This window comes from Phaethon aethereus, assembly GCF_964289735.1.
Source record: "Phaethon aethereus genome assembly, chromosome: 4".
Classification (NCBI taxonomy): domain Eukaryota; kingdom Metazoa; phylum Chordata; class Aves; order Phaethontiformes; family Phaethontidae; genus Phaethon; species Phaethon aethereus.
In genome coordinates this window covers 26630595-26643433 of record NC_138578.1, presented here as the reverse complement: position 1 = coordinate 26643433, position 12839 = coordinate 26630595, and the positions used below count along the sequence as shown (strand labels likewise).

General features: G+C 40.9%; 1 protein-coding gene across 1 annotated transcript in view; it reads left to right on the top strand.

Moving 5' to 3' along the window:
- MCUB (mitochondrial calcium uniporter dominant negative subunit beta) overlaps nt 1-12475 on the top strand; it is a 51140-nt gene extending 38665 nt beyond the window's left edge. Inside the window, exons 2-8 of the mRNA XM_081999015.1 lie at nt 3805-3880; nt 4145-4315; nt 7922-8026; nt 8234-8394; nt 9180-9383; nt 10782-10898; nt 11856-12475. Coding sequence (XP_081855141.1) covers nt 3805-3880; nt 4145-4315; nt 7922-8026; nt 8234-8394; nt 9180-9383; nt 10782-10898; nt 11856-11933 — 912 coding nt within the window. The 3' untranslated portion in view covers nt 11934-12475. The remainder of the gene's footprint in view (nt 1-3804; nt 3881-4144; nt 4316-7921; nt 8027-8233; nt 8395-9179; nt 9384-10781; nt 10899-11855) is intronic.
- The last annotated feature ends 364 nt before the right edge of the window (nt 12476-12839 follow it).

Below are 12839 nucleotides of genomic sequence, written 5' to 3'. Positions count from 1 at the left end.
AGAATTTATGGTTTCTGATGAGGTTTCTATTTGTATATGCAGTGCTGTGGAATATCAGAGGCTTTCATGCCACCACCATATACTGATGATGATACCAATTTCTTACACGTAACTGGTCACACATAAATTTGAGCTTAAGTTTGCAGCAACAGTCCCTCGACATCGTAAGAATTGCTTATTTGGAACAGCTAACTCCAGAAAATGCAATGTAGGTAGGTTCAGTGGTTTGCCACTCTCAAAAGTGAAAAATGCAGTATTGGTATTCCTGTCTCTCCCACCTCCCATGTCTGGCTGCTTAAGTTTTCCACCTCAGTTACGTTGCTACATTAGTCCCTAAAGCTGGGCTGATAAACCAGATCACTGAAATGTCCACTCTGACTTCAACAATGGCAGCTCCTCTGCTATTAGAGACAGGAGGTACCCTTAAAAGAGGAAGTACTTCTTTAAACTGTATATATAATTTTCTGGTTTACTCCAGCTAGTATTTTTTAATGGAATAGATTGGATTATTTTTATCACAATTAACACTCTGTGCCTTAAATTCTCATGAGTTTTCACTCCCAGAAACTTCTATGCCTTGAACTGAGTCAAGAGATGTTGTGGCCGACTGTGGAATATCAGAGGCTTTCATGCCACCACCATATACTGATGATGATACCAATTTCTTACACGTAACTGTTCACACATAAATTTGAGCTTAAGTTTGCAGCAACAGTCACTCAACGTCATAAGAATTGCTTATTTGGAACAGCTGAGGCCAACTGTGGTGGACTGCTGCTCCCAGGTATTTTGCATTAAGAAGCGAATATCGCTGAGGGCAAAAGGGTATTTCACAGCTAAATGCTGTTCACAAGCCTTTGGCCTGGTTCCTGAACATAGTTGTGATTGCATTAGCGGTGTTTTAGCCAGACATCCTGCCATCTGTGTGTTGAGTTGCAGGAAGATGTAGAATAGCTTTCTTTAGCCTTTGTGTGGTTAGATGAATTAGCCAAGAGGTGCATGTACTGGCATGTAAAAGAGTTAGTAGTATGCTGTCCTCCTTGCAGTATCTCAAAGTTAAAGTGATGATGCAGTTAACTCAGGTTACATTCCTCCTATTCCATCTCTCACGGGTGTTGCTTTCCCGTTGGTTTGGTCCCGTAGTAGAAGTCTTCTTTTTAGCTGTGGTGCTTGCTGACTTAATTTCTTTTCCAGTGGTAGGATGGGGGTCATTCCAAGCGCCTCCAAAGGGGCACAGTGGTTTGGCTGTAAGCGCAAGCTAATGGCTTAAGAAGTTCACTGAAACCGGAGTTTTAAATCTGGAAACATAGGGAGAAGGTCAACTCAGCCCTCCATACTTCCCCATTAATAAACCTAGAGCTTGTATCGGAGGAGTTCATTATTTGGAACTCAGTTCAACTCCATGGCTCAGTAGCTTTTGCTTTTGTTATACTTCACATATTCTTTGCAGGTGATTTTTATGGGTAGGCTGCAATTAACAGACAATCTAGAAAAGAAAAAAAGCTTCAGTATATAGAGATTCTTTCAACAGATCATGAATGGTAATGTCAAAGTCTAAAGAATAATAGAATGAAATACCTTAAAAGATCTTATTTCAATAAATGTAATATGATGAGTATTTTAATGTAATATATTTAATATATCTAAATATTTTAATGTGTATTAATTGTTGAATGCATTGTTTCCTCCATAGGTAAAGTAGATACCCAGATTCACAACAAAAGAAATTAAGTAACCTTCAAATATCAGCTGTGTGCATTTCAGTGCCTGGGGTTTGTTATTTAGATATCTAGATATTGATTGCAAATTACATACCAAGTGTCTAAAAGAATTAATTCCTTAAATATATCCCTCTGCAGAAACAACACAGTTGTTTTTTATATTCAAGGCTGATGAGTATTACCATGGACTGTTCTCATCAGTGTGTTCCAGGGTTTTTTGTGGAGAAACAGATCACGTGTTGAATGTTGTCTCGCTGCTACTAGGCTGTATGTTACTACATGTTTTGTCGGTGTAGGTGCTCCCCTGTAGTGAGAACTGGTGAGCTGGGCTGTGCGTCCTGCTCTGCTCCAGGGAAAGTCTCTTGTTCTGCTGGAGAAACAGAGAAGCTACTGCACATGTCCTAGTTCTGGGTGGCCGTTCGGCATCCCTGCACTCCTGGCATTTACCTTTTTTAAAACAATACTCTCGTGTTTAAGGTATTTTGCTATTTAGTCCAGGTTTCTGACTGCCTTTGATGCCTAAAGATTACAGTGTTGGAAACTCCCAGAATGATTTCTTATTTTCTTTAAATTCTGAAAAGCGCTTGTTCCAGGTAGAAAGTTAGGGCAAGGTCAGCATCTTTGAAACACACAGATTCATTTTACAGTTGAATTCTTTATTTAACTTAGTAGCATGTTCCTATCCAAACAGTCAAGCCCTGTGATTCTTTAAAAACACATAAATCACGTGAACATAGTGAGCAGTGCTTGGCATACTGAATGGGCAGAGACCTCTTGCATCTGTAGCTTGCCTTTCCTGCCTTGTCAGAGGAGATTAGCTTGCAGACTCTGAAATGTTTTGGCCTTCAGAAAGATGAGCTATGAAGCTCACCAGAGGGAGAATTGGTCCTTGTCATCTCTCCCCGCATTGTTTTCCACTTCCCCCAACTATCATATTTCAAACCCCAGGCCTTGGTCCAGCCCACACACAATTTTTGTAACCAGGTTAGTGGGCAATGTGATTTCCATTCCTACTTCTGCCTGTTACACTTAGTTTATAGCAGCAATACCTGCTTTGTGGGAGTCACTGCAGTAAAATTGTTCCTCTCCTTGTGCAGGGGGACTAGCTGTAGAAGCAGAGGACTTCTGTGCATCTTCCACTGCGTGGCTGGGCTACTTTAAGTACACTGGTCTAAACAGAGCAGTTTGTCTTCTCTGTTCTGGCATGGCCTTGTTTATGTGTCTTGATGGTTCTCACCAGTGTCTCTGGCAGGAATGGGCTTGGGAGTGCAACCATGCAGGTTCAAAAACCTGCTGTCATCCCGGTCCCAGGGCATAGCAGGTACTTGCTGTGTCCGGGTGTGCCTCCTTTAATGTGATGCCAGAGGCTGGTGGTGCTGTTAGTTGGAGCAGCATCTCAGCTGGAGTTGAGACAGCCATTCATATTTAAAAAAAACAAAAAATCTTCCATAATTTGGCAAGCTGCACTGTTGTTGTTGTCTTTTAACACCATGAATGTCAACAGTTAACTTTTGGTACATAGCATATAATTATGAAGCAGAGGGGAGTGACCTCAGTCACATTTTGTTTGAGGTTATTATGAGTGCCATTCTGTTTGATTCAGCAGTAAAAGACTTCACTGAAACCATACCCACTGTTTTAAGTTACAGTGTGGACTCTGAACCGCTGGAGAACACTTCTGCCTTCAGGTACCATGATGTGGAGATTGTTCAAGAGGCTGTTTTTTGGGGGAGAGGAGAGAGCTTATTGTAAAAGTTGCATGAAGTACTTCAGAAACACTGCAGGTTTTTTTTCCTTTCTCTCCTTCCACTTGGTATTTTTCCTTGAGTTATTTATACCATGCTAGACAAAAAGTTTAACTGTGGGCAATACCTTAATACCTTTGTCAACCTTTGTGCTTTCTGTAAGGATGGTTACGTCTTTTACATAGAAATTGCTAAGTGAGGGCTTTTTCTTCAGATGGACGCCTCTGCTGTCAGATCACACAGAAGCAGATCACCGCGACAGGCTGGGTACTGCCTTTGGCCAGCTAAATCTTGCCTCCTAACCTTTCTAAAGCAAGCTCCTTGTGTCCGTGCTGCAGGTGCGGCTGTGGAGGCACTCCGGAGCTTGGAGGGGCCGGGCAGGAGAACCCTACAGCACGCTGGTGCCATCTGATGGTAAGCGTGCCCAGCAGGTTTTCCCCCTCCTGCCAAAGCCTGCCAGCTTTTCGTTTATTTTCTGGGGGTAGGGTGAGGTGACGTTAGTTAGATGTTTTTTATATATATATATATATGTATATATATATACATCCCAGAAGTGCTATATTCATTAAAGAAATCTAGAGTGTATTGTGTGGTTTTCTTGATTCATCCTGTGTTTTAAAATTAAGCTACAACTTACAATATGACTTTTTGACTTTTTTTTTTTTTCCTTCCCCCCAGAAGTAACTATTAATTACAGACATGGTCTTCCTGTGATAACTCTTACGCTGCCCACAAGAAGTGAACGCTGTCGGTTCACGGTTAAGCCAACGGTGACCACCGTAGGGGCATTCCTGCAGGATGTGCAGAGAGAAGATAAAGGAATTGAGAGGGCGGAAGTCTTTGCAACAGGTATCTTACTCTTCTGTCATTCCTCAAAATGAATGCATTCCTCTTCAAATGGACTGTACTGCTCTCCTGAAGCATGAGTTCAGGTCCTCCATCAGGTTTAGCATTGTTGCTGTTGGGGTAGTTCTTGAATGCTTCTGGGGCTTATTGGCATTTCAGATTTGATGTCCGAGTCCTGTTGGAAAGGCTGATTAAAAATGCAGAATTGGACATATTACTGTAACCATCCCTATATCCCAGTAGTGCCCTCTATTATCTTGTTCAGGTAGCTTCCCTTTGTAATGCTGTCTTCAAGTAAGTGTCTCTCTTCCAGTTTCCTTGATATCTTTTTCTTTCCTTGTCCTCTGTTATCATTCTTAAAGGCAACCAGTCAGGCTCTTGAATGTGATGCCTGCCAGTTATTCTCTGTTAGCGGAAGCTGGAAGAATCTGTTTGCCTTACTACAAACTTAAACTTGTATGGAAAACTTACTAAGACCTAAGCAACCAGATAATGTGTGCAGTGATAAAGAGCAGCTTTTTGAGACGACGGGGAGATTTCAGTAATCAGAGTATAGTACTTTGGGGCCCTTGGGTTGAAAGAAAAAAAGCTCTACTGATACGTTAGCATTGATGTCTTTCTTCCTTGTAGCATACTGTTTATCCCATTGTCCCAAGTCTTCAGGTGATTTTCTCAAGCTCTGCTCACTGTTTTCATGTGTTTTGTCTCTTTCGTCTGACTGTTTATAAAAGCCAACATCCAATTAGTTAAACTGGTTTTCCATTTTATTTTCAAGACAACTTGGCTTGTATTTTGGCAGCATTTTGTAGTTTTTCCACAGCAATTCTGAAAGGTCTTGTGACCCCTGTCCTGGTCCTAGAGACTCAATCTCAAAAGTAGAAGTGAGATGTAGCTCTCTTGTCTGAATCTGGTGGAATAGGTACTTGAATTTGGCTACCTAAAGGCATCTATTTCTTCCCTTCCCCTCTCATCCCCCTAAAGAGAAAGAAAGGGAGGGGGTGGGAGGGAAGGATAGCTATATCCCTATAGAAAGATTTATTTTCTGTCAGGTAACACATAAACAAAAGCAAGGATGGGGTTGAGAAAAGTTGGTCCAAAGTCCAACTGGGTGCATTCATAACATTCCCTTTCTTCCTGGTTGATATTGCAGAGGACTTGCAGGGACTTTTAAAGAAACTGAAAATAGATTGATGTTCCTAGAAGATCCAGAAGCCACAGATCTAGGAGAAGCTGCTTTAGTTGCCTTTGAGAACACATTTAGTAAAACAGCAAAATACCCCATAAAGCAATACATTTATATCCTCTAGAGCAATGGAGGTGTGATTCTGTGATCTGTGTGGATCGCAATGTGTGCATGAGCTTCATGTGCACAGGAACCTTGGGATTGTTTGGGTTTTTTTAATGCTATATCAGATAGGCAGCAAAGGTAGAAATTTCTCGTGAAAAAGATAATTTGGAAGAGACTCTTGTGTCTTTAGGAGCCACTGTAACAAATGGTCATTGTCAGCAGCTGCCCTTCCCCTTAACATGGAAGTTTTCACTAAAAAGGATTTCTTACTGGGCTGAGGGAGGGCTAGCCAAGAACATGCGCCAGCAAACAGTTAACTTCTGAGTACTGCTCTCTGTGCAGAGACATCCATGACAAGTATTTGGATTCACTGCTGAAACCCATTCTTCTGTGGTATGTCAGCAAAAGCTAACTACTCTGCTTCAGGGCAAATATTGGTCACTTGTGAAGCATAAGATAATTTCTGTAAGAAACCTGCAAGTCTGGCATTTTTGGCATGGATGGACAGCAGGTTACGAAGCAGAAAGGGATTTGCACTGTTTTTAACCTCGTCTCATCTATTTAACACTCCCTCTACCCCCGACTTTGGAATAGAAATGTTGTCCACTTCAATTAGAACAATGACTGTTAAACATTTCTCTGCTCTGTATTTTTCAAGTGCTGGGCAACTGTAATGTTAGAGAACAGCTTAAATGTTTAATTTATTAGGAAACTGATACTGTAAAGAGAAACTACTTGTCAAGTGCCAAGAGTTGAATTTAAACATTTATTATTAAAGAAAAATTACGAAGCCTTGATTTAGTGCAGACACTTCTCCTGTGTCATTTAGCCATTAAATGAAACCCAACCTTAACTGAAGACATTAGGGCTGTGTATGTTGACTCACTTTCATTTTTCTGTAGGTTTGATTTTGGTCCTGCAAAACTTCTGTAGACAAAAAGTAGCCCTTTGTCCATGTTTGAACACCTGTGCTTAGGTATAGGAAGGAAAGTAGCCTTTTGCTGAAAGCCTGTGGGGAATTTTCTAAAATAAAACACCCCCCATCCCTCCAAACCTTTAATGCTTCATAAATGCTGAAAGCCTTAATGAAAGGTTGGATGGGTTAATAAATTGGTGTTGTATCACATCCAGAATAAAGAGCCTGTCTGGCACTTCTTTTGAAAAGCATTTTTTGCTTAAATATCACTTTGTAAATGTCACCTTAATAATTTACATGCAAATAAGCTTTTATGTTTATTACGATACTTAAAAAAAAAAAAAGAAAAAAATGAGTGGATGGGCACATGAAAATTTCAGATTTTGGACTGAAAGTGATAGCCCTCCAGGTTTGCTTTGCTACCCACAGAGAGTGGGTCGGGGAGCCAGCTGTTGCATTAGCTCATGGAGTTCAGCAGTCTCAGCCTCAAGCAGATGAGGCCCAAGGACAGAGTTCCAGTGAAAAAAATAATTGCAGGTGTGGGGTTATCTGTGGTGCCTTTCAGTAGTGGGCACATGGGGCCAGGTGGAGGAGCTGGAGCGGTAGCACTGTGACAAACATTTACCTACAGAAATCTTTATATTTTGTAGCCTGATCATTATTCATCTCGGGAACAAAGCTGCTGTTTCCTGCCACTGCCCACCCCTTGGCAGGGACAGGGGAAGATGCCCTTTTTATGTATAGGAAACAAAGACCAGGTCAAATAGCTACCACGGAGCAGCTGCTCTTGTGGCTTTTTGAACCCCCCGTGCCACAGTGATGTGTCCAGCAGCAATGGTGTGCGACTTCAGGGGCTCTTGGGCCATCTGAACCTCGGGGGGTGGGGGGGGGTGGGGCTGGTTTTACTGGGTGGCTCTGGGATCTGCTAGACTGGGGCCAGTAAGAGCTCCAGGGATCCACCATTACATGTTGCTGCTAATGACTCCAGGAGCTCCTTTTTGGTGTCGTCAGCTCCCTGCGGGATGTGCTGTGTTCCTTTGCCACCTCCTACTACTAAGAAGTAGTACAAGACTACTTCTTAACTCCCAGTCACAACTGATATTGAAACAGAGTGATTTCAAGTACCATTAATAAAAATCTGAACACCACAGACAATAACTGCTCCTTTTGACCAGAAGAGCTTGTTTAAGGAAAGACATAAATCTATAACTGAAGGTCGTCTTAATTTCCCAAAACCCCTTGTCACACTCTGTTCCTCCTTACTGTTTAGTATGTTACCAGATTTACTAAAAGTAGAGTTCCCTTCCAGACTTTATTAATAAAGAACTCTAGCACTTTTCCAAATGGATAACATTTTAAGATTCCGTATGATAAATGATTTGGAACTTAAATTTTTCTTCTGCAGATGGTAGCAAGGTCTCTGATGCAACCTTGATGGAGATCTTATTGCTGAATGACTTTAAACTTGTTATCAACGACACAGCATACAGTGTGTCACCGCCTGTAAAAGGTAAGAGTGATGCTTAATAACTGTGATTATTTCACTTCATCTAGTGAAAGGCATGGGAAGTCTCAGAAAACTGGAACCTGTCTGGAGAAAGGAATTCCTCTTTTTTTTTTTTTAACCATTGTATGGTCCTGCTTTTTGTGGTTGGAGGTGGGAGAGAATGAAGAAGGGTGGGTTCTTGAAATGTTTTGTATGACATTTTCATTTCAGATAAGCTGAGTGGTGAGCATGCTACTGAAATGGAAGATATCAAATCCTTGGTTCACCGACTGTTTGTGGCTCTACATTTAGAAGATCACCAGATCAGGAAAGAGAGAGAATTGCTACAGAAACTGGACCATCTGAAAGAAGAGCTGCTGCCTCTTGAACAGGTTGGGAAGTGGGATTACTTTTTTAAAAGTCAAAAGCATTCCTGTGATAGAAAGAAATCAGCATGAATGGCTAAGGTGTGCCTGTTCTGTTATGTAAACAATGGTCAATTCAAATTCTTTTCAATCCAGTTCTTTTCCCTCCTGTTACACACATGCCCTGGGTAGAAACCACAACACGTGGAGAAAGCTGTCATGAACAAGCTTCAGCATAACTAGTGTTGGGATTTAAAGTCCACTTAGTCACCTGTTGCTGTATGAGTTCTGAATACCCATTACAGAAAAAACAGTAGAGGTAGAAATAATCTATAGCTCAGGCTAGGGTTTTCCATGGCAGCAAGGCAAATTGTGGACTGAAGGTTGACATAATCCAAGACGGGAAGATACGAATGTTGCTCTAGGGCAGGCTAAGCTAATCCAGCATGAGGGGAGGAAGCCAGAAAGAGCCTGACAAAGTAGACAGCCTTTTCTTTGGCTTCAGACCTGCTTTGTGAGGACCAGCCTCAATGTTAACCAGAGGTAAGCTGATGGTAAATGAAAATCCAGTAGACATAAATCCATAGTAGTGGGAAGGGTTGATTAAAGGTAGGATTTCCTGGGGCACAACAGCCAGATCTGGTTGGCCTTGGATTTCAGTCCTTTTCTTTCTCTGCAGGGCAGTTGGTAAGAGGAGTCAGTAGAAGATCCTGAAAAAGTAGCTAGCCCAGCAGGAGAAAACATAGTTGAGGAGCTGCTCGTTAATTGCGCTCATGTTTGCTTGAACAATTTTCTGTATTTCTTTTCATTAGATGAAAGCCAGAATCATGGCCAGTGCAGATGCAAAGTCCTCCAGGCTTCTCTGGGTTGGCTTAGCTCTGATGTCAACACAAGGGGGAGCGCTGGCGTGGCTCACTTGGTGGGTCTATTCGTGGGACATCATGGAGCCAGTCACATACTTCATCACTTACGGGAGTGCCATGGCTTTCTATGCCTACTTTGTTCTTACTAAACAGGTAAGTCCTCGTTTTGTAAATGTCTGGACTATTGTAAAGTAGGAAGACTGACTCTGAAAATCACAATGTTTGGGATCTGATGAAAATATAATTCAGTAAGTAGCCTTGCCATCAGACAGGGACTTGTTTGATCTCTAATGGGGCTGGATACAAACATTACATTAGGGGAAGTCAAGCCAGGTACTTTTGCATGTGAACTGCAGACCAGTTGCTGAGCATAACTACTGTCTGTAAGATTTCATAACCTGGGGAATAAAAAGTGATGAAAGAAGTCTCTCCTCCTATTTTAAACTTTTGTAGATCACTTTGAAGAGTAAATGGAACCTTGCTCATTGCTGTAAAGGGAGAGCAACTAGTAGTGCTGTGCCAGTTTGTGAATGCTGCCTTATGAAGGCAAATCACTGAACAGTAGCTTTTATTTGCTGGAATTTATGTATAAATGGTGCAGGGTATCAAACCATTTGGAACTCTGGCAGTTGCATTATTGAAATATACCTAATTTAGTGCCTGAAAAAATGTTATTGCTTTGTTCTTCATAATCCGATTGCTTTTCCTTGACTTTGAATGAATGGAGGTGAATCTAGGACAGCTGAAATGGAGCAGGAAACAGGCATTATTTAGAAGAAAAAAAGTTTGCTGAGTAACAAAAAACAGATCTTAGCTGAGCTGCACAATAGAGACTTCTCCTGAGATCCTGTAAGACTTCAAGACAAGTTTCTTTTTCCTGTTTTAGCTCTATACTTTATCCCAAAGTGGACATGTTGGTGTTGAACTTTCTGTGATGCAAAATTCTTTTTATTATGGAGGTATATGGAAGAGTAACCAACACTTCCTAAAATAACACCCATGGATCTGTAGACCTTGTGAGACATCTCCCCTTTTCACTAAAGAAACCTGATATGTCTGTTTTTATGAAGAGCTGGCTCTGTGTGCGAGTTTTACTCCTTACTGGTTTTTAAGGGCTAAGGCATTCCTACTTTTTGTATATGAGTGGATAAAGATATTACTATTTGGCTTTTTTGAACAGCTGTTGGCACCATTGCTTGAGACTTTCAAATAAGTCTTTGAGAAATAGAAGGTGAAGCTTCTCTGACTCCTTGGAAGTAGTGTCCATTGACTCAGGTGGCTCCAAGTCATGAAGGTCACGCTATGTCTTTATTGTAATTGAAAATTCCTTTAGACATGATAGAAATCATTCCTACCATGTGTCTAAAAGGCCCTTATGAAGGGCATAACTTCATATGTAGCCTCTTAACAGAACATGCGTTTGTGTTGAACTAGATAAATCTTCCTGAAACAGGCTGAATTTTTATTGAAAATTCATTTGTACAGATAATCTTCTGACCTCTACCCAGTTTTCTTGCTAACCCCAAATATGTGCCCTGCTTTCTTCACCAGGACTACCTTTACCCTGATGCTAAAGACAGGCAGTTCCTCCACTACTTCTATCGGAAATCCAAAAAACAGCATTTTAATGTGGAACGATATAACAAACTCAAAGAAGACCTAGCAGAGGTATTTAAATACAGGCCTTAAATAATGAAGTAGCCTCTGGGTTAAGACTTTTTCAGTAAACTCTCAGCTAACAGAAAATTGACCTCAAGGTTTGCTACTTACATTCAAAACAATGTGTTGCGTATCAGCCAGTTTAAGTTCTTCAAATAACCATGTAGTGTTTGCCACTGATGTATAAACTATTTCAGTAAATTATAAGAAAGGGTCACTTTAATGATTTTCATTTAAAACAAGTAAGTTGGTTTATCAGCCCTACACATTTTTTGCATATTCTAATGTGTTGCATTTTTGGCTATTTTAATAAAATAGCTGCATTGCTTTTGGAGACGGTATGTTTGCTGCACTGCTGTGGTAATACAGTCGCCTCCCTTCCTTGGGAGGAGTTCAGCATTTGACATCTTAATCCGATTCCTTAGGTAAAAGGCTTAGATTTACAGAATATGGCTGACTGGATGGAAAAGGTGGTGAATGTGCCTAGGAGAAACTTTGTGGTCTTTGTGAAAAAGTGTAGCAGATCTCTCACTCCTCGGTTCTTACTCCCCCATCCCATCTTGCCAGCCGTATGTTCAACGTCTCGTAAAAGAAAATTGAAACTACCCCTAATTTTAGCTCAAGACCGGTGGTTCAGGGTATCGTTTCATGAGCCACATTTGACAGGCTAGAGTTCAATGTTTTTGCAGTAGCCTGTGAGTATGAATTTTGTAATTGTAATTTCAGGAAAATAATACTTTGGGGTGTGGGTGAGTGGGTGGAAGGGCAGGGCACATGCTTCTCTCTGGAGACTGGCTGAATGACCTGAGCAGGTCTGTAAATGTTCAGTGTCCTCCATTTGATTGGTTTGGTTTCTTGTGCAAGACCAATGCCTTCTGAGAAAGGAAAAATACTGGATGTGTGACAGAGGAGGAGAAAACGGAGGGCTGCAGAAGGATGAACTCTCACTCTTTCTTGCACTGGCAGGCAGAAGAATCCCTGAGGCGTCTGCGCCAACCTCTGCACCTGAGGCTTCCAATCCAGGAAATCAATGACAAGGACTGACTTTGGTTTTGTATATATTAGAATTGCCCTTTCAAAGCTGATACAAACGTTTAGTTACTCTATCGAAACTGGGTATTTTTGACCACTGTAGTTTTGAAAGTTGCAATAAATATCTATAAAAATTACTTGGTCACATGATAGTTTGGGTTTGTTTTTTTTGTTGTTTTTTTTTAAACCCTATAAAGAAGCTGCTGAAGCAAAGTTCTTCAAGATTTGTCAAATCTCACTAGGGAAACGGAGGCATTCTGCCTGCTGGTAAAATGACAGGGACATTTTATAGAACAAGGGCTGTCTTTTTAGTACCATTTACTATAGCACAGCAGTAGCTTGTAGAATAATTAACTTCTGCATTAGTATTAAGGATTTTTTTCCTGAAATTACTGTTTCCTTTTCCCTAGCTCTATGCATTGACTCTGTTGGTGTAACAACATCGGTGGAAGTTAGACTTGTATCACAAGTAAGCTTTTTTAGTAAATATTGCTGGAAAAGTAAGATATACCAAACTCATTTACTACAATATTGTTTATGTTTCACTGTTGCATTTTATTGAAAGAATTTCTCAAAACATTCAAACATACATGATGTGTACAGAGCTTAAAAGTAGCCATAGTAAGACTTAACTAAAGCAGAGCAGTAAATCAATTATTTTATACCCAGGAAAGTGGATTAAGACACTTTTCTCAGCTTGAGTTCTCTATTGTCCCCCAGAGTTACGCCCATGTACCAGTAAGGTAAAAAAATGATAAAAGAAACATTCGCTTCTAGTAAGTAGCATTGAAATTACTGATGCTGCAGTAGTAACAATGCTATGGTGAAACATCCTGTGGTGACACCTGCACTATCACTTTTATGTACACAATGACAGTGTATGGCTGATCTCTCCTGGGGCCAAGGGGAGGAAGAGGC